This window comes from Pongo abelii, chromosome 17 (assembly GCF_028885655.2).
Source record: "Pongo abelii isolate AG06213 chromosome 17, NHGRI_mPonAbe1-v2.0_pri, whole genome shotgun sequence".
Classification (NCBI taxonomy): Eukaryota; Metazoa; Chordata; class Mammalia; order Primates; family Hominidae; genus Pongo; species Pongo abelii.
In genome coordinates this window covers 23,126,640-23,148,936 of record NC_072002.2, presented here as the reverse complement: position 1 = coordinate 23,148,936, position 22,297 = coordinate 23,126,640, and the positions used below count along the sequence as shown (strand labels likewise).

Here is a 22,297-nt window from a genome sequence, read left to right as displayed (position 1 = left end):
CCTTTAAGAACTGTAACAGTCACCGCCAGGGCCTCCGGCTTCATTCTTGAAGTCAGTGAGACCAAGAACCCACCAATTCTGGAGGCAGAACACAGTTCCCAAGATGAGACGATCCAATGAGTAAATAAGAACATTGGCCTTGGGGTCCCTAATCTCTAACCCTTGGTTTCCTCACCTGAAAAGGGGATGTAATAATAGTACTAATTTCACAGAATATTTGAGAAGCTTAAGTTAGCTAATATATAGGAAGTTAGCACCTACTTGGTAAGGGATAAATAACTGGAAACTGTTTTATTGCTATGTTAATTTGGGGGAAATGCCACTCGATTTAAAATAGGACTGTAGATGGCTAGAAATTGTTAAACTTGCTTTCCTTACTACCTAAAATTTGGATGCTCAAGGAATTGTTCTTATTTTCATTGTCTATATTGAGTGCTCTTTGAGATACAGGTATCAGCGCCCCGACTTAAAATGAGAATAGGTGACCCAGGTCATTTTTTCTGGCCTGTAACTGGGAAGTGAGGGAAGGCGAGGGCATCCTGATGGAGTGCACAGAGGCAGATGGGGATGCCATGTGGAGTCAGCCTCCTCCCTCCATCCCTGCTTCCCTCTGCACACCTGACCCATTCTTCCCTCTTACACACAGGCTGTTGCATGTGGTAGCAAACTTGGTCATGAGTGAGCCTGGCTTTCTGGCAGCTGAGGAGAGAGAGCTTCCTACCAGATAGGTGCAGAAACTGGCAGAGGTTCCATCTTGACCCCATGTAGCTAATTGTGGTGCAGCAATGTTATCAGAGAGGAGGGAAAGTGGAAGCCACAGAGGCTGATAGGTAGATAGGGTGGAAGAGGGAGGGTGAGAGGAGAATGGACAGGCAGAGCTGGGTTCATTCGTAAAGGGGTCGGATGGCTGGTTTACTTATTGAGGAGGAAACATCCTACCTGGAAGGAGCTTAAAGGCTGGTTTGTCACCCTGGACACACGTGGTAGACACTGGGACCTGCTCTGCAGCTGAACGCAATTTAGTCCAAGGTTTGTTTACTGTCTCTGGACTCTGCCATCTTCCGCTCTGCATTTCAATTCTGTTGACTGGATACTGGATCTACAAAGGACTGTTTCTGAAAGTGAAGAATCACAATTCATTATTTCTGACTGCTTCATCTAAGATTTGAAAGGAAAAAATCCCTTCTACGAATTACAGTTGGCCCTCTGTATCCATGGGTTCTGCACCCACAAATTCAACCGATCTCAGATCAAAATTATTTGAAAAAGCATATTTGAAAAAAATACAATAAAAACAATACAAATGTAAAAAAAGTACAATATAACAACTATTTACATAGCATTTATATCTATTACTAGGTATTATAATTAATCTACAGATGATTTGAAGTATGCAGGGGATACAAGATTATATATAAATTCTTCACTGTTTTATATCAGGGATGTGAACACTTGCAGATTTTGGGGTCCACAGGGGTCCTGGAATTAATTCCCTGTGGATACTGAGAGATGACTGGACATCCATTCTCCATGCTATATATTTTCCTTTTAATTATTGTTGCTGTTTCGGTTTTCCTGAAAAAAAAAAAACATGTTTTAAACTTCTCTGTATTATAAATCTCATTTAAAAAGTGTTGAATCAAGGAAGTCTGCCAGCTACTTTTGTTTTCTCTACTTCTTTCCCCGTGTTGGACTGCTTTGGCGAAAGTGAATAATATTACCTTACCATGTAAAGCATGGTTAATGGCTTTAAAAGAATTCCCCAGCAACTGAATAATGGGCTGCCAGAAATATTCATGGTGCCAAAGGATCTGGACATGTCTGTTCACTTTATTGTGTGTTTCTTGTTTCTTCATGACTAAATGCTCACAAAAGACATAAAAATCCAAACCTCTAGGGTATGTGGAGTTTGAGGGCAGAAACCATATTTTAATATATCTAGTCTCATACCTAGCATATTAAGATGGTTAGGAAAGTATCAGTGCCAAAAAATGATGAGCCTGTGGTATGTCAGATACTGAAATTATTAAGTTGATTTCTGGTGAATAGAAAGAAGTCGTTCTGCCACTGCTGTTGTGCCTGGTTGAGTGGCCTAATGTTTATTCTCAGGAATACTGACCGTCTTGCCCCGAAACCTTTTGACTTGTCCTGCCTGTTTGAATAAGTTTACATTTCGCAGAAATAGGAAGGTGGGGCTTATTTTTAAATTAAAACTCCCTGTTAAAAAAGCCTAACAATATAGTATAGCAAAATCATTTAAATTAAAACATTTACCTGAATAATAAATGGAACCTATTAAGAAAAATAATTGAACCTATTAAAAATAAAAAATAAGAATAATACTGAAAATATCTGAGAAAACAGTGGAAATGTAGAAAAATGTAAAAGGTGCTTTGTTTCTTCCACGAAGCAAGAGAAGTCAAGACGAGCAGCATCTCAACCTCCTCACCGTCCAATCCTTCCCTCCGGGGACCCTCCACACTTGGCCTGTGCTTGGCCATCTGGTTCTCACTTTGGTAGGAGACTCTCATCTCTCCCACCTCGTAGTCTAGGCAGGCAGTTGCCATTGGCCTTGAACACACTGTGGCTTCCACAGGTTATGTATTCTCTGCCAGTCTTAATTGCTAGGATTTCAGGAGCAGGATAATTGTCTGAGAATTACACATAGTACACATGTATCGAAATATCACACCGTTCCCATAAATATGTGCAATTATTATGTGTCAATTAAAAATAACACTATTTTTTAAAAGAATTCCCGAGAAAGGGATTCTTAATTGTTTTGCATGTGACTCACAGGACAGAAGACATTCACATGGGACCCACTCCCCTGGGCCAGGGGCCAAGAGAAATTCCTGGACTGGTTAGCTGAAAGTCTGTGTTTTTTTTACTCCTACTCAGCAAAACATATTGGAATTCAGCTGGAGAAGAGTGACTTCATGTGAGAATATAAGCCTGAATCTGCTTTAAATGTGTTTGTGTGTCTAATCTATATCCGAAATTTAGTCCTTTATTATTTATCAAAATTATTTAAAACACTCCATCATGACCAACTAGTATGAACCCCGGTCCCCTGGCAAAACCTCATGATCATGATCTCCTGGGACCAGTTCAGTCCTTAGAGAAGGCCAGAGAATTGGCTCTGGGGCCTCCTACTCCTCTTGAGGAAGCCTAATGTCTAGGAGACACTGAGTGGCCATCCGAAGATGAAGCCTTTGAGGCAGAGTTCTCAAGAAATAAACCTAAGCACCATACAAGTTTAATTTGACTTTAGAAAAAGAAGCCAGGTAGCTTTTCAGCTGCCTTTTAGCTGGGGACTCAGTGCTGAACCCACCGTTTCCTGTTGACAGAAGTAACTCTATCAGAAAGGCAGTAATTATCAATAACTACCTGCTGTGATTATCAAGCAACTAGTGCACAACACAATTTATGAATTTAGGGCTAGGTGGGTATTTACCTGCAATAGTTACTGAAATCAAAATATGTTTACCATTGACTAAGCATCAGGAAAATGTAAACAAATGCCACGGGTTAGCACAAATCCTTAATTTTGGTAAATGCAGAATTTTTATTAAAAAAGTTTTCCTAAAATTTAGCACTTTTCCTTATATCAGGTACTCAGAAAATTATTATATGCCTGTGACGTAGGGAAGAAAGATTACATAGAAAAATTGTATAACATCTTTTTTATACCCAGCTGTCCTTCTCTTATGGATTTGGATATACTGTTCTTGATATCAGTTGGAATAGCATTTTTGTGTTTTTCTGATTTAACATGTTTAGCTTAAAAAACAAAAAGAAAATGTGAATTCTGTGCTCAACACTGGTAAGATAAAGGCATGGTGGGTGATGTGTTGGAACTTCAGTGTCACCTGGCTTTCCAGATTGCTCCACAAAATTACAGGTTGAATTTTACAATGTACAGCTGTTTGATTATGTTTAACAGGAGAGTTCCACCATATTTTTCTGAGCAGGACACACTTCGATTTTTAGAGAATTATTGGAGTGGCCTAATGCTTTACCAGAGGGGTTGGCATAGAGAGTTCTGTCGCATGCAGATTTTGTTGTTGTTGTTGTTGTTGTTGTTTTCTTCGAGATGGAGTTTTGCTCTTATTGCCCAGGCTAGAGTGCAATGGCATGATCTTGACTCACTGCAACCTCTGCCTCCGGGTTCAAGTGATTCCCCTGCCTCAGTCTTCCGAGTAGCTGGGATTACAGGTGCCCACCACCATGCCCAGATAATTTTTGTATTTTTAGTTGAGACAAGGTTTCACCATGTTGGCCAGGCTGGTCTCGAACTTCTGACTTCAGGTGATCTGCCTGCCTTGGCCTCCCAGAGTGCTGGGGTTACAGGTGTGAGCCACTGCACCTGGCCACATTGCAGGCTATATGCCCTTAAATCCCTATGTGGACTCAACTTCTGTAAATGCAGACTTTTTATTAAATCTTCTGTACTCTACAAAGGCCATCTGGGACTGGAGGTGGGGAGTAATGCATTTGAAGAAAAACCAGTCATCCTACCTAAACATAAAACCAAATATCTAGCATGTGTGGAAAAGCCGAACAAAACTATCTGAGTCCTTGATGTGCACTGATTATGTCTCTCCCTTCCATTACAGGCTCAACATGGGAAAAGACATTCCGGCAGATCGGCTTTGAAAGGTAAGCAAGGGTTAGCATGTCTCCATTTTCGTTACTCTTGTCCCAATTTCTTCTAAGTAATTTATTGATTATAAATCAATAGTCCTGTCATCACCCTTTTGGTAACTATATGACCTTGATCAAGTCATCATTTTGCCCCTCCGAGCCTCAGTTTCTTTGTAGAGCATTACTTTATACAGCCTTGCCTGCACACAGAGTGGAAATAAAGATGGAATGGGGCAATTGATGTGAAAACGCCTCTTGAACTGTAAAACAGTACAAAAAGTAAGTTACAGAATTAGAGAACCCCAAGAAATGGTTGACTCTCCCCTAGCTTCATCACCTCATATGTCATCATCAATTCTACAGTTTTAGAACAGAAAAGTTTATATTTGTGTTGATGTCTTCCCAATTATTAAAATTGTTAGATCTTATTAGCCTTAAGTGAAAATCTGAGATGATGTTTTTCTTAGCTAAAAGCATCTCCACACCAGCATCTCCCCAAAAGAAACAAAAATAGATTCATTATAACATCAGAAAATGTGCTGGTAGATCCATGCAGTTTCTTTTCTTTTCTTTTTCTTTTTTTCTTTCTTTTTTTTAAATTTTGTTGAGTAGGGACTTGCTCTGTCACCCAGGCTGGAGCGCACTGGCATGATCTTGGCTCACTGCAACCTCTGCCTCCCGGGTTCAGGTGATTCTCTTGCCTCAGCCTCCCAAGTAGCTGGGATCTCAGGCGTCCACCACCACACTCAGCTTATTTTCGAATTTTTAATAGAGACAGGGTTTCACTATGTTGGCCAGACTGGTCTTGCACTCCTGACCTCAGGTGATCCGCCCAACTCGGCCTCCCAAAGGGCTTGGGATTACAGGCGTGAGCCACTGCACCCACTGGTCAATGCAGTTTCTAAACCACCTACCTTGGAATGAATGGTAGCGTTTTGCACAGCTTTCTACCAGTGGCGTTTAGCATCTTATCTCAAATTTTCAGTGGAAATATAGCTATTGAAAGAAAAAAAGTTATTTTAATTTCATTTTACTGTCACAGTAGGTTTTGACTAGTTCTTTTTACCATATTGAAAATGTGTTTGTCTCTGTATTGATCAAGCTGACAGAGCACTTAAAGTATACAAAGGAAATAATAAAATACTTGAAAATGCATTGTTTCTCCTGTAGCAATAGAGAATAGCACATCGGTAGACCCATGTGGAAGCAGTTTCTTTGCCTCTTGTTAATTGATTCAAAGATGATTTATTTCCCTACCTACACCTACATCAGCACCATCGCTGTTTGCTCTCTCAGTAAGTGCTCATAATTCTTAAGGTATTGGGGGAAGTTGATTTGGGGTGGTCAGATCCCACAGGCCAACTTAAAAGAAGGAATGGAAAGTCATGCCCAGCTTCAGTTCCATGTGAAATCTTTTTCCAAAGCATCTTTCCCTTTATCTTTCTTTCATATTATCAAACATCTCAAACATACACAAAAATAGAGATAATAGCAGAAAAAGGTCACCTATCCACTCCCCAGTTCCAATAAGTCTTTGCCACACTTACGTTATTTATTTTGGCTGAAACATTTTAAAGAAGATCTCAGATACTATGTCATTTCATCCCTACATAGGTCAGCATGCATCTCTGAAACAAATGGGCCATTTCTTCCAGAACCCTAGTGCCATCATCATACCTAATAAAATAAGTCTTTAACATTATTTAATACCCAGTCAATATTTACATTTCCTGATCATCTCAAAAATGTCATTTGTGTTGGTTGCACCAGCATGCTATGGAAGCCCAGACATTCCATCTCATTATCACTTCTCTTAAGCTTCTTTATTTAGATCAGTGCCCCCCAGCCCCTTCAGCTTCCTTTCGTTTTTCTTCACATCATTGACTTCTGAAGAAACCAGATCAGTTGTGTTACAGAATATTTTACTTTCTGAGTTTGTCTGTTTGCGATATTGTTTGTTATTCTAATCCCTCATTTCATGTAAATTCAAATTATTTCACATTCAGCCTTTGGGAACATGTATGTGTTGACTTCTCGTCCTTTTGACACAGACCCATCACTCTATCGTTTTCGTGTTTCCTGCACAGTTAGATGGCCCAGGCTCATCCCCTGTTTCTCCTTGGCTCAGCCTTTCCTCCCAGCAGCCATAGACAGTGGATGTAGCAGTATTTCACTAAAATTCTATTTACAAAAACAGGCAGCAGGCAGGATTTGGCTGCTGTCATTTGTTGACCTCCACTGTAGACTTTGGTCGTCGCCTGGCAGGTAAAAATTCCTGAAAAAATTACATAGGCTATCCATACAGTCAGCCACACAGCGTCCTGCACAGTTGCAGGTTTGCCTGGTTCCAAAGACTGAGCTTTTAACACCATACCACATGGAATTCTTGCGTATGTTTATTTTTGAGCCTATAGTTTCAACCATTACTTTTCAGTACTTACAGTATGGGTCCATTGAGGGCCTTTGGTGATCATTCTGGTTTTTGGATGTCTTAACATGTCATCCTGTGTTTTCCCATGTCATCTCATGTTTTCTCATTTAAGGGCCAACAGTCTTCTGCGCATCACAACAAGCACCTTCAAATATAGGACAGATAGTGATCTTCGAGGTTCTTGTATATTTACAGTTGCAAAGACTAAATGTCAGCAGTACTGTTATATGTGGCTTGTCTTTTTTCTTCTCAAGTTTAACCTGTTCTTTCTCTTAAAGGGAAATTCCAATTATATCTTAAATACAGCTATCTGGTTCTTTAGAGCAATCGTAAAAGCTATCGATCCTTTCATCACTATGTCCTTCTTTGAAGTTCATCCATCAACCTGGTTGCCAGCGGATTATTTTAAAGGGATCACATCTAAAGGAAAAGAAGTAACTGAGTCAGCTAAAGCTTCAAAGCTTTTTCTCCAAGAATAAAAAAAGCAGAGATGCTTTCTGTTGTGTAACTGTTGCACTGAAAGGAAGACCTAGAGGACCTGCCCTGCCTACCCTACTTGCAGTAACACTAGATGGGATAGTGGTGGACCTCCCCTGAGATGTTGTTCAGTTGTCTCTCTGGAAGCTGTGTGATTATATGCATTGTCTCATAATAAATACACATTGTCACAGTTTATGTGGCTGTACTCATAATAATAATGTCATTTTCACCTTGCAGACAATCACATTTTCCCTCTGTGGGGCTATTAGTTTATTGTAAGACTTCATTACAGAAGTGTGTTGTAATATAGAAAGAAAATGTTGTAATGTGTCGGTTTGTGTATCTTCTCAGTCACCTCCCACTTCTAGTACTTCATTAGTAATATCTACATAACAAAAGCAGACTCAATTTTTTTTTATTATAGAAAAAAAGAATCTGTGCCTATCAAATTTTGGTTTCAATCAGCTCACCTTTCTGTGCAGATTTTCTAAGCTTATGATTATAAATATTTCCAAATCGTAGTCATTTATTAGTCTAGGATAGGGTGATGCCAGGTGGGCATGGCTTTGTACATTCATGGACACCCTGCCTGTGCTAATCATGTGTAATCAGTGAGGGTGGCTTTGAAACCAACAAGCTTGGAGCTAAAATGGCCCAAATTCTTGGTGGCTTAATATAACAAATGTTTCTTTCTCACTCTTGCAAAATCTGATGAGAAGAACAGACAACTCTATGGGGCAGCTCACCTCCACGGGGTGTGTCATTGGTAGGCTGCATTCTCACAGTGCTTTCATCTCAACATGATGCTTGAGACAAATACATCTTTGTTTTTTTTTGAGACAGAGTCTTGCTCTTGTTGCCCAGACTGGAGTGCAGCGGCATGATCTCAGCTCACTGCAGCCTCTGCTTCTGGGGTTCAAGCGATTCTCCTGCCTCACCCTCTCAACTAGCTGAGATTACATGCACCCGCCACCACACCCAGCTAATTTTTCTATTTTTATTAGAGACGGGATTTCACCGTGTTGGCCAGGCTAGTCTTGAACTCCTAACCTCAGGCGATCCACCTGCCTCAGCCTCCCAAAATGCTGGGATTACAGGCGTGAACCACCATGCTCAGACCATCTTTCTTAATTCAGTGATTAATGCTGTTCTTATGGTGGCTTTCTGAAATATGGGCTTCTAAATTCTTCAATTCTTTCAGATAATACACAAATATTTCTGGGAAGTGTAGCAACCTGTTCTGAAATTATAAAATTTCAAAGTTCACTTAGGCATTGAAAGAGGGCTTGGACAACTTCAGACTGGATTTTAAATGTTCCCTCTGGGAGTGCGGTTTGTCACTACATCTCACAGTACTCAGGCACCACACTGCCACGGGCTCAGGAAGGCGACAAAAGACAGGATATAAGAAAGTTCTTGGGCCGGGCATGGTGGCTCACGCCTGTAATCCCAGCACTTTGGGAGGCTTAGGTGGGAGGATTGCCTGAGCTCAGGAGTTCAAGACCAGCCTGGGCAACATGGTGAAACCTCGTCTCTGCTAAAATACTAAAAATTAGCCGGGCGTGGTGGCATGTGCCTGTAGTCCCAACCACTCAGGAGGCTGAGGCAGGAGAATTGCTTGAACCCAGGAGGCGGAGGTTGCAGTGAGCCCAGATTGCGACACTGCACTCCAACCTGGGCGACAGAGCAAGACTATGTCTCAAAAAAAAAAAAAAGTTCTTATAATATCTATCATAGTGATCTCTGAGTGAATTCTGAACACAGTTTTCTCTATCTAAGGCTGCGTTTTTTGTCTGGAAAAATTATGTCAGCAAGTAAATAGGCTTGAGTATATTAACTTGCCAGCAGAAATCAAAGTTTTTGCTTGCTGGGAGATCATATTGCTGTCTATTTAAAAATAACAATATTTTACTGATCTCTTGCCCATTTTTAATTAAAAAGCAAAGAAGATATTCTCAGTCATTCTGTGTAATCAGAACATTACTTCAGATTACCTTATGATTAACATTATTGTACGTGATTTTATTTGATGCTCCACTTGGATAGTGGAACAAAATATCTTGCTCCTTCAAAGAACATTTTAAAATAGAAATCACCCTGAAAATAGCCTTCTGCAATGAGACAACAAATATCTCTAGTTTTTTTTCCTTCAGTGTAGACATAATTCAAAAGGCCTAGCTCTGTCTTTTGGGGTGACCGCAGCCTTCCATAGCTCTGTCTATCAGCAAGCCCCTTCCCCAGCATCTATGTCATAAAGAAATTTCCAACCACCTCCCAAGTTTTAGATATTATTGCTCAGTAAAACCTGTCCTGATGGCCCACTCCCAGGAGCATGACCTCTTCTCATAATTCTTTTCACATTCTTGAGCATGTGAGGAGGAGACTCTCTTAATACCCTGGTGCTGTGGGCACTGCCTGATATATACTAGCTAATCTGATGTTTGTGGGATAAATTAATGACTTCTTAATAGGGAAATTGGAGATTGCTTATAAAAGAGTGGGCTTAGGAAAAAGCCAAGAGAGAAAGGACCCATTGTCCTTTTTGTCATTACGTTGCAGCAGCTTCTGGAAGTGCCATTTGTCGCTACATCTCACAGTACTCAGGCACCACACTGCCATGGACTCAGGAGGCAGTCACTCCTGAGAGTAGAGGGAAGAGAAATGTGGTCCACCTTGCAAGTTTTTTTTTTTGTTTTTTGTTTGTTTTTTGTTTTTTGTTTTTTTTGAGACAGTTTCCCTCTTGTTGCCCAGGCTGCAGTGCAATGGCGTGATCTCAGCTCACTGCAACCTCTGCTTCCTGGGTTCAAGTGATTCTTCCGCCTCAGCCTCCCGAGTAGCTGGGATTATAGGCATGTGCCACCACGCCCGGCTAATTTTGTATTTTTAGTAGAGACAGGCTGGTCTCTACGAAATGTTGGTCAGGCTGGTCTCGATGTTGGTCAGGCTGGTGTCGAACTCTGGAACTCAGGTGATCCACCCACCTCCGCCTCCCAAAAGTGCTGAGATTACAGGCGTGAGCCACCACGCCTGGCCAACCCTGTAAGTTTATAAGCGCACAGTACCTTGCATGGAGAGGTACACAGTACCTCTGTCTTAATTCAATGATTAACCCTGTTCTTATGTTAGATTTGTGAAAGATGGGCTTCTAAATTCTTTAATTCTTTCAGACCGTATGTACATAAATATTCCTGAAAAGTTTAGCAACCTATTTTGAAATTATAATGTAAAATTTTGTCAAAGTAGTTTATAATCAGGGAAATGACTGGGAAAAATGATTTTTTTTAAGTTGTTATTTAAGATTAAGACCAAAATACTAGTTTATTCTCTTATTTGAACATTTTTAAGCCTGTGCTTTCTGCCAGCCCCTGGGCTATATTTGGAGTTTTCTAATAAACATCACAGGAATGGAAGTGTGATTTATCAAATACTTATACTATGCTGGCTTCTGTGTTCACACTTTGCTTTAGGATTTATTGAATTCCCACAACTTCCAGAGTCAGATTGTACTGAGTTATGCTGGGCGAACAATCCCATATCTCAGTGACTTACAAGACCAGAGGGTGATTTTTTGCTTGTATTAAATGTCAGCTGCAGAGGCTGTGGATTGACTGTGGCTCTTCTCCAGTGCCTGCTCCATCCTGGGATCCAGGCTAAAACACAGCCGTCATTTGGTACATGGCTTTCTTGTGGCTGAAGAAGAAATGCCTTGGCCATGTCAGGCAGTGGCTCTTGAAGCATTTGCTCAATGTAAAGTATGCCAACTCTGCCTATTTCCAGGTGCCAAGCCCAAGGCCTGTGGGCACAGAAGCATGCTCCTCCCACTCTAAGCCACACATCACACACAGGGATATAGAATATCGTCCTAAGAAAGGAGAGTGACTGGGGGAAGTACTACACAATCTACACAGTAGACCTTTCCCATCTTACAAATGAGCAAAGTCAAATTATAGAAGTTAAGTATTTTACCCAAGATTGCACAGCTAGTAGAGGCAAAAGCAAGCGGTAACTTGGTTTTATGGGCTCTACCTTCTATTCATTCGTAATCCACCATGCTGTACATGTCCGTAAGGGTTTGTTGAGCACACATGATGACAACAATGCTGGGTGCTAGGGATGATGGGAAGAATAGGTCTTGGTCTTAGAGATGATACCATTTATATTTTATGTTTATACGTATCTCCTCTATATGTAAACATAAGGTACATAACTAAATGGTATCATGTAACTGACTATTATATTTTATGTTTACACATAACTCTTATATTTTGTATTTTTGTGAGTTACATGCTACCATTTAGTTCAATCACTTGAAAATGTTTTTGGAGCAGCTGCTGCTGCTGTGTACCAGGTGCTTTTCTAAAGATATCTGTATTACAGAAGTGGAAGAAGGAGTAGGTCAATGTGTGAGGTTGAGGCAAGGCCTGGCTGCATAGTTGGGGGACAGGGATGGGAGTTGTCTGTGAAAGCTTTACTTCAGGGGACATCTGGGCAGTTTTGAAGAATGGCTTCATTGGCGTTCATCCATCTGAACCATTAGGGATGAAGTGTGAAGCCACACTTGATAAGACATGAAATCTGGGTATGGAGTGGAAACCATGTCAGGAAGAATCTTATAGGCAATGCCAAGAAGTTTTAATCTTTTTATTTATTTATTTATTTTGAGACAGAGTCTCGCTGTGTTGCCCAGGCTGGAGTGCAGTGGTGCGATCTCGGCTCACTGTAAGCTCTGCCTCCTCCCGGGTTCGTGCCATTCTCCTGCCTCAGCCTCCCAAGTAGCTGGGACTACAGGCGCACGCCACCATGCCCAGCTAATTTTTTTTGTTTTTAGTAGAGATGGGTTTCACCATGTTGGCCAGGATGGTCTCGATCTCTTGACCTCGTGATCCGCCTGCCTTGGCCTCTCAAAGTGCTGGGATTACAGGCGTGAGCCACCGTGCCCGGCCTTGAATCTTATTCAGTAGTAATGGGGAGCCATTGAAGGGTGTAAACCCCAGAGAAGGTAAGCTTAGATGTGCTTCTAGAAATGTCACTTGAGCAGCAATATAGACCAGATGAGCCAGGAGTTCAGCTAGGAAGCTGCTGCAGTAGTTCAGGAGAGTGATTATAATGTCTCAACCAAGACAGGGACCCTGTGAGTGTGACATGCAGATGTATGCCAAACGTATTTTAGGTAAGTAGAATTCAAAGTTACAACTTGGTGAATAATTGGCTGTCAGTGTGTAGGGGAGGAAGGATTCTGGAATGAGTACAGCCCATGGGTTGGTGCCTCCCCATAGCTGCTGTCTCCCCGGGGCAGCCTGGAAGGGCTGGGGATAAAAGCCCTGTTGCCCATCAGTGAGCAACAGAAGTAGTGGACAGATGCTCCAGCTCACCATTCAATTCCTTGGACAATTCGAGGCACATTGCATAGGGTTCTGCAGAAGCTTCCTAGAAACTTTCTATACCAGTGACCCACTAGCAATGCATTCTTTCTTGTCTTCTATCTCTTCTCCATCCCTTCCTTTTGGATTTTCCAGGATGACTTCCCAAATAAACCACCTGCACCCAAGCCCTCTGTTCAGGGTCTGCACTTTGGAAAACCTAAACTATGATTTCAGTGGTAAACTCTCTTAACTGATATGAAACTAAACAACCTGGATTCCAGTTTTATCTTTGGCTTGGATTCTATTAAGGTACAAAATGACACTAATATTATTTATACTACTTTAATTACCAATTATACACCTTTATAAGTCCGTGGCTCATACATTTTTGGGAGGAGGGGTGTCATGTCTTAGATCCTAGAGAATCTGATGAAAACAATGGGCATAGAAACAGAAAATTTTACATTCAGTGTCAGAGAATTCAAAGAAGCTCAAAAACACACTCAGTTTATCTCAGTTTAAAAGCCCTGTTTTGGATGTGGATATCAGTGTATTTCTTTCTCAGATGACAAAATCTACAAATGTTCCTTCATGCCCTCTGTTAATTCCTTGGAAGCAGATGGGCAATGAGTTAAACTTCGGTCATAGCATTCTTCAATTTGAGAGCTCCAGATACCCTAGAGCAGCAGTCCTCAATCTTTTTGGGACCAGGGACTGGTTTTGTGGAAGACAATTTTTCCACAGATGGGGGTAGGGGTAGGGATGGTTTCAGGGAAACTGTTCCACCTCAGATCATCAGGCATTAGCTTCTCATAAGGAGCATGCAACCTAGATCCCTCGCATGTGATCCTTAGTTCACAATAGGGTTCTCGCTCCTATGAGAATCCGATGCTGCTGCTAATCTGACAGGAGGTGGAGCTTGCCTGCCTCTCACCTCTTGCTGTGTGACCTGTCTCTTAACAGGCTGTGGATGAGGACCAGTACCAGTCCAAGGCCCAGGGGTTGGGGCCCCTACCCTAGAGAGAGCTTCTCCTTTTTTTTTTTGCATATGACGACACTGAGACACAGAGAAATTAAGCAGAAGAGGTGGAAGTGTGATTTTTATGAAGATACAATTAAAATCCATATCCGACTTCGTATTTGATAGATTCAATCAGATGAAGTTGTATTACTAATGATTTCATTTTGCCCCCATTTGATAAGAATGTTATCAATAATAATAGTAATCATATTCTACTTAGCACCCTAGGGCATATTATGTATTCATCATTTTTATTATACTCCACAATGCTCTAAAGTGGCTGTTGGCACCACACTAGTTTATGGACATAGAAACCAAGGTTCAGAGTACTTCACCATCTGACCACCCAGCTCAAAGAAGTAAACAGCAGATTTGAACTCTGAACACCACCATCCAACCTGCTTTCTTGCTTTAGGTCACAGTGGCAGTTTTCAGAAGTAACTCTACTGTCTCTTACTCTTAGTGTCACCTGCAGTGTGTGTGTGTGTGTGTGTGTGTGTGTGTGTGTGTGTGAATAGAAGTAGGTGATTTACCTTCCCTGCTTCACACCCTGTTACAGCTTATGCACAGGCCAGAATCCTGGTATCAACTATTAGAAAACCCAGAGAGAAAATCCTGAGGCTCAAAGAAAATCCTGAGGATCTCTGATGGTGGAAGTATTTGCAGCAATTTTATCCTATATTCCTTATACAAAATAAAGCAAACACCTGGAGCCCTTTTGCTTTGATACAATGAGGCAAACTTGGAAAACACCAGAGAATCAGATGGGATGGATTCTTCCTCAGCCCACCACCATCCTTCGGTATTTGCCGAGCTTTTATTAAAGTCACAGAATTCAGTTCTTTCAGATAAGACTAGTGTGAACATACTAAAATATTCTCTGGCACTAATGAAATGTGTTTGTTTTTAATAAATCTTTTTTCTATTCTTGTCTTTCATTTGGAAAACATTGTTGCATAAAGAATTGAGCATAGTACTAAATGCTAATGTTGTTTCCTATAATATAATTAGCATGGGTCCAGGGAAAACTCTGAATCTTTGCTAGTGGCTGACTGGGGCACTGGATTGAAAGGACTTTAGGCAAAAATGAAGGTTGTGTTTAGGTAGGAGAGATACTGCGCAAGTGTGGAGGCAGAAGTAGGAGCACATCTATTTTCCGTTCTGGATGAGAATTTGCCAGGGTGATTTTCCTATCCCCAGCCTAGTGTGTGTGTGGTTGATGTTTGGTACCAAAATGCAAACATCAAAGGTTTGCAAGGACACGGTGACTAGTGGTCACTATGGTCGCCTTAGGCACTGATAGGGAAAACTGACGTGCCAAGACAAGACAAACTGAATGGTTAATCTTTAATCTGGGTGAAGTACTGACTGACAAACATACCTCTAACTTAACCAGAATTCTGACTTAGGTTTTGTTCAAACCCATTGTCATGAGATAGCTGCATTTCATCATAAGATAGTAGACAGAGGTCTCTTTCAATCTTGCTATAAACACTTAAGTGCCTGTAACTCCCACACAACGAGAAAAGTTAGCTTTTAGGAAAGAAGCTTTTACATGTATGTGATACTATATAATCATTGTAACTAAACTTTCCCTATGCAATTGATCAACTTCGATATTTGCCCTGATCTGCCAAGATATCTTGTGTGTACTTGAAACATAGATTAAAAGCCAGAAATTAATACATGTACATGTGTATGTGTGGATTTAGGTGCTTGCATGTGTGTTTGTGTGTGTGTGTGTGTGTGCGTGTGTGTGTAACAAAAGTAAGTGATTTATATTTTTAGGCTGTTGAGAGCTTTACCTAGGACTTCCAACAGAGAAACTAATTAGCTTTACCTTCCTTTATTCAAGCATAATGACATAATTTAATAAGTGTTTGGTGAAAATATCTATTTTTCTTCTAGAAAAAATAAGCAATCCTTCACGAAAACTTCTTTCTTTCAAAACATGGCTGGAAGACAATATTCTCTGATTTGTAATCTCCGTCTTCCTGAATTGGATTATTATGAGTAATATAAACAGTCTTCAAGTTAATGAATGACAACAATGAGATCCTACAGAAAACAGTGCATTCTTGAACTAAAAAACTGAATTCCCAGGTCATTACCTTGGCACCCTGTTCTAGGAAAGTCAGAGGTGTTAGCATGAACATTGTAGGTTTCATGAGGGGCATGAAGAGATGAACTATATGTCACTGAAACATTTCAAGTCTTGGTGTATACAGCATGATGAACAGTACACGGGAAGTTCATGCTGTTTGATATGGAGGTAAAACTTGGATGTTGAGTGTGGGGTAATTGTGCTAATAGGCAGCTACAAGAGAAGGGTTCATATTTCTTATTTGTTCTGCATCCTACTTGCAAGTCTGAAATTAGCTCTCTCATGTCTCTAACCACCATAAAATGCCTTTTCCATAGGCATTTTATGCTGAGGAAGCTCAGCCAGTGAAGCACCTTACTGGAGACAAAGACATTATTGCTCAGATAAAATGACAGCTTTTATTAGGTGGATTTCATAGGAAGTGTTTGAATTTTCCATCCAAATCTTTGGAAATACATTATCCTAGATAAAGTGAAAACAGTTTCTTCCTGATTCTTCATTTTCCTGATATACCTCTACACACACACACACAAACACACCTTCCCAAGTTTACACAGAATATTTGAAGTAGCGAACAACTACAGGATTGTCCCAGTATTGTATGGCTTCCATAGCTTAGTTGTTTCATTCCCAGGTCAGTGGAGATTCCAAGAGGTTGAGTAACTTCTTGACACCTGAATGAAGGCAGTTAGGTCTTTGTGACTATAGAGCCCGTGCTTCCCTTTGCTAGTCTCTGCACACCCCACTGGGGTCTTCTTATGTGTCAAGTGCAATCCTGTTGCCTGAATGCGAAGCTGCCTAAATATCACGTTGTATTCTCTGCCTCCCTGCCTTTCTTGGCTTCAGTTGGTTGCATCTTTCATTGCTTAGGGACCCAGGGAAGCTTTGGTCAGGCAGGACTCCCAGTCTTCATATGTTTGCTTAATCCTTTTCTTTCAACCCCATCTTGGCATTGCTGAGCCCCCACCCCACTCCTTGGCATTGCTCCTGTACCACGCTGATTTGCATCTCTGATAGAAACACCTTCCTGTGGCTGAAAGATTGATGTTCACTCCTCCTTTCTACAGATTTCCTGCTATCCTTACTCAGGCATAGGCTCACCCTCCCTTCCCCTGATTTTAAGCCTCGTTCCAATATTTCCTTACCTCATTCTTCCTAGACAAGAAAACAAAATTATTTTTACTAAAACACAGCTATAATCCAATTTTTCACCTATCTACTGAATTAATTTTTAACTCCCCAACCTAATATTCAGGACTTCCCCCACCCACATTTTCAGTTAAATTATCTCTCACTACTTCCTTCTGCACACATTTTAACTTTCCTCATGGTTGCAGTCTGACTTCATCCCACACTTTCTTTCTCCTATTTCCTTTTTTTTTTTTTTTCTTTTGAGACGGAGTCTCACTCTGTAGCCCAGGCTGGAGTGCACTGGCGCGATCTTGGCTCACTGCAAGCTCCGCCTCCTGGGTTCGCGCCATTCTCCCTGCTCAGCCTCCTGAGTAGCTGGGACTACAGGTGCCCGCCACCACGCCTGGCTAATTTTTTGTGTTTTTAGTAGAGATGGGGTTTCACCATGTTAACCAGGATGGTCTCGATCTCATATACAATATTTTACTAAAACTCTCTGTCTAAATATATAGAGTCTCTCTTAGGTAAAACTTTTACCTCTTAGATCACATCCATGCAAGGGTGGAATGCTGTATTCATGACCTTGTGCTTAGCACAATGCCCTAATGCAAAGAAGATATAAAATAAACATTTGTTGCACTTAATTTAATAGACAGTTTGTAAGCCAGGATTTTATGTCAAATTTTTTTGTCTACATAACCAAGAAGGACTTGAGGAGTTTGCATCAGCCTATCTCAATATCATTCGATAGCAGAGAAAGTCTTTGAAGACAGAGTATTTTATTAAGATGGAGCAATCATTTTCTGTATAAGAGGAAGAGTACTTTAGAAATATGTAAATTATTGTATTACATAAAAGACTTATTGCCCTTAATTCAGAAGGGATATATTAAATAGTTGCAATTTGTTGGTTACAGATTGGATTTTCCTTTCACCTTGAGGGCACACTTTTAGAAGTTACATGTGCATTTAAAAATGTTTAAATGTATTAGTTTGTTCTCATGCTGCTGATAAAGACATACCCGAGACTGGGTAATTTATAAAGAAAGAGAGGTTTAATGGACTCACAGTTCCACTTGGCTGAGGAGGCCCCACACTCATGGCAGAAGGTGAAAGGCACGTCTTATGTGGCGGCAGGCAAGAGAGAATGAGAGCCAAGTAAAAGGCGAAACCCCTCATAAAAACATCAGATCTGGGCCTGGTGTGGTGGCTCATGCCTGTAATCCCAGCACTTTGGGAGGCTGAGGCGAGTAGACCACCTGAAGTCAGGAGTTCGAGACCAGCCTGGCCATCATGGAGAAATCCCGTCTCTACTAAAAATACAAAGAAATTAGCCAGGTGTGGTGTTGAGCACCTGTAATCCCAGCTACTCGGGAGGCTGAGGCAGGAGAATCGCTTGAGCCTGGGAGGTGGGGGTTGCAGTGAGCCGAGGTTGCACCACTGCACTTCAGCCTGGGCGACAGAGCTAGGCTCCATCTCAGGAAAAAAAAAAAAAAAAAAAAAGATCTCCTGAGACTTACTCACTACCATGAGAACCATATGGAGGAAACCAACCCCAGGATTCAGTTATCCCTCACGGGGTTCCTCCCACAACACTGTTGGCAGTGTGGTTATCAGTGTAGGCAGTGATGTTTAGCATTTTTACTTTTTCATTCAGGGGTCTTAGGATTTGAGGATAGACATTGCATCATTCTATTGTTGCAGTGAATTAGGAGTGACTCACCTGATGTGGGGTGGTTGAGAGACTTTTTTCAGCAGAGGTTATGTGGAAGGCCGTGGCAGAGAAGTAGACAATCCTGCATAGCACACCTCACCCCCAACTCTTTGGCACAGTAGGTGGTGAGCAGAACTGAACCAACAGGAACCTGCTTCTCAGACATGAGGTGGAGGCTGGTGGTGCCGGACCTCACACAGCAAGGATCAGTGAACTAACATCCTGAATTTGTGAGCCATGAGACCTGAGAGGGTGTCATTCAGAGGGCAAATGGCAAACCCTGGTCAGTTGTCTACTCAGTAGCACAGGGAGGCAGAAACATTAAATTAGGAAGTCAGGGAGGCCTCACATACGGCTTCCAGTGACTTCTCCCAGATGCTGTTTATTGACCTGCTTGCCATAAACAGAGAGAAAATTGTTTTCACTCGGCCATCATGAGAAGTGTTTGGGTTTGAAAACTTCTCTGCACTCTACTCTGACGAGTTAAATATATTTATTTAGAAATCCACACAGATAATCGAATTCCATATTGGACTGAGTGTAATTTCAGTGAATTCGCTGGTGTTTTTGTATTAGAACACTAATGGATGGAGACTGCAGTGCAGGGAGGATAAGAAGACACCTGTTCTTAGAAATCTGAAACCCAGTGCTCAGGTCTCGCCCCACATTGTCAGATGGTCACCAGCACCTTCCAGAAAACAGGAGTTTAATTTTTTGAAGAAAAATAGTGGTAGGTAATATGAAGGCTGCTCTGTTTGACTCATTCACTATTACTAGGACCCATGGTCTGAAGGGTTAGTGTTTGCTCCCAGTCCCCAGGAATGCTAGTGTGTGTTTTGAGTCATCTGCACGTTGCCCTAAGTTATTTTTCTTTTCTTTCTTTCTTTTTTTCTTTTTTTTTTTTTTTTTTGAGATGAAATTTCACTCTTTTTGCCCAGGCTGGAGTACAATGGCATGATTTTGGCTCACTGCCACCTTCGCCTCCTAGGTTCAAAAGATTCTCTTGCCTCAGCCTCCCAAGTAGCTGGGATTACAGGCATGCACCACCACGCCCGGGTAATTTTCTGTATTTTTAGTAAAGACAGGGTTTCACCATGTTGGCCAGGCTGATCTCAAACTCCTGACCTCAGGTGATCCGCCCACCTCAGCCTCCCAAATTGCTGGGATTACAGGCGTGAGCCTGCTCGCGCCTGGCCCTGAGTTTTAGAGACAGACAGAAACAACAACATCAGCACCCATTACACCTGTTGCTGGTAGTCCATAGGGTAGAGATGAAATGTGCAGGTCAGAGGGAGTGCTCCATTTCCCAGGTGTTAAACTGAGGATCACTCCAATGCAAATCCTGAGTGAGGCAACCCCACAATCACCAACCCCACATGGCACTGCTACTGCTGCACAGGTACCCCAAAAAACGGCACCATTCCCCATCACTCTGTTCCAGCTGGGGGGCTCTGGTATGGTCACTGAACAACCTCATGAGGCCATTGACTTTCTTTTTTGACTTAATATTATTATTATTTTTTTTTTGAGACGGATTCTTGCTCTGTTGCCCAGGCTGGAGTGCTGTGGCGCAATCTCGGCTCACTGCAACCTCTGCCATCCAGGTTCAAGCAATTCTCCTGCCTCAGCTTCCCGAGTAGCTGTTATTACAGGTGCGCACCAACATGCCCAGCTAATTTTTGTATTTTTAGTAGAAATGTGGTTTCACCATGTTGGCCAGGCTGGTCTTGATCTCCTGACCTTAAGTGATCCACCCACCTTGGCCTCCAAAGGTGCTGGGATTACAGGCGTGAGCCACCACTCCCGGGCATGAGGCCGTTGACTTTCTACCAAATAACATGGTGGGAGCCAGAAGCCAGTGGCACCTAAGTGCCTGGAGGACACATGTTGCCTCCGGGCAAATGACAGCCCACTGAGGCTTCAGGGGGAAGAATCAGCATGCAGGAGCGCGGGCAAATTCTTCTCCACTACAGACTCTCATCTCAGGAAACAGAGGGAGGGATTGTGGGATCTGCAGACATCTAACATCAAAATGTTAGTGGTGGCAGGTATCCCGAGTTGCTGGCAGCGAATCTATACGGGTCTACAGCAACTTCTATTCTTCCCTCCTCAGATGAAAGAATCTGACTGAGGGGCACAACGCAGAAAAAGAGGCCAAGGCAAGATTTAGAGCAAGAGTGAACATTTATTAAAAAGCTTTAGAGCAGGAATGAAAAGAAAGTTAATTACTCTTGGAAGGGGCCACGTGGGCATGTTGGAGGACAAATGTGTGGTTTGAGCTTTTGACTTGGGGTTTTATGAGTTGGCATACTTCCGGAGTCTTGCGCCCCTTCTCCCGATTCTTCTTCCCTTGGGGTGGGCTGCCCACATGCCAGCGGCCTGCCCGCACTTGGGAGGGGAGCATGCGCAGTGTCTTCACTGGAATTGTTTACATGATCACTTGAGGCATGCTTCTCTTTACCTGCGGAATGTCCCTGGAAGGTCATACTCTGCCATTTTGCCTTTTTTTTTTTTTTTTTTTTTTTTTTTTTTTGAGACAGAGTTTTGCTCTTATTGCCCAGGCTGGAGTGTAGCGGGGTGATCTCAGCTCACTGCCAGCTCCGCCTTCCGAATTCAAGCGATTTTCCTGCCTCAGCCTCCCGAGTAGTTGGGATTACAGGCGTCCACCACAACGCCTGGCTAATTTTTTTGTATTTTTAGTAGAGAGGGGGTTTCTCCATGTTGGCCAGGCTGGTCTCAACTCCTGACCTCAGGTGATCTGCCCACCTCGGCCTCCCAAAGCGCTGGGATTACAGGCGTGAGCCACCGCACTTGGCCCATTTTGCCTCTTAACGCACATGCTTGAGCCCATTCACCCAACTCCTGGGATTTTATCAGGAAGCTGCTGATCACCAGTTTCGGGTGTATTTCTATCTATATGGAGACGGCCTTTCCCTGCTGCTGGCTGCGACCAATTACTATTTTAGAGAGACAGTTTAACAACCACCTGACCATCACCTGATGCTCACCTGACTTTCCTGGTGGGGGGTGGGGGCAACCCCCTCCTGCCTCACCCATGCCTGACTAGCTACCTACTGTAACAAAAACACCTGGGTATCAGGAGGAAGCTGCACGGTCATCACAGTGCCTAGCATTTAGTAGATGCCCAAAGAATATTTAACAGATATGTTTGAAATTGAATGCTAAAAGCGGAAATTCATTACAGTGTGAACAGTTAGCTGTTACTGAACATTCGGTCGCACCAAATTTATCAGCTGTAATAAATGATGATTTCTTATACCATTCAATTAAAAAATGTTTGTTAAAAATGTACCTTATAGCCAACATTGAGATGAGCATGAATGATGAATTAGGTAAGAAGAAGAAATGGTCTCATCCTGAACTGCTCACCCATCTGAAATAGATGC

At 42.0% G+C, this 22,297-nt stretch overlaps 1 protein-coding gene across 12 annotated transcripts in view; it reads left to right on the top strand.

Moving 5' to 3' along the window:
* The window catches only part of PIEZO2 (piezo type mechanosensitive ion channel component 2), a 474,768-nt gene that overhangs the window by 233,495 nt on the left and 218,976 nt on the right, over positions 1-22,297 (top strand). For all 12 annotated transcript variants that reach the window (XM_024235892.3, XM_063716831.1, XM_054538165.2 and 9 more), the window contains exon 4: positions 4,620-4,662. In XM_024235892.3, the coding sequence (XP_024091660.3) occupies positions 4,620-4,662 (43 nt within the window). The remainder of the gene's footprint in view (positions 1-4,619; positions 4,663-22,297) is intronic.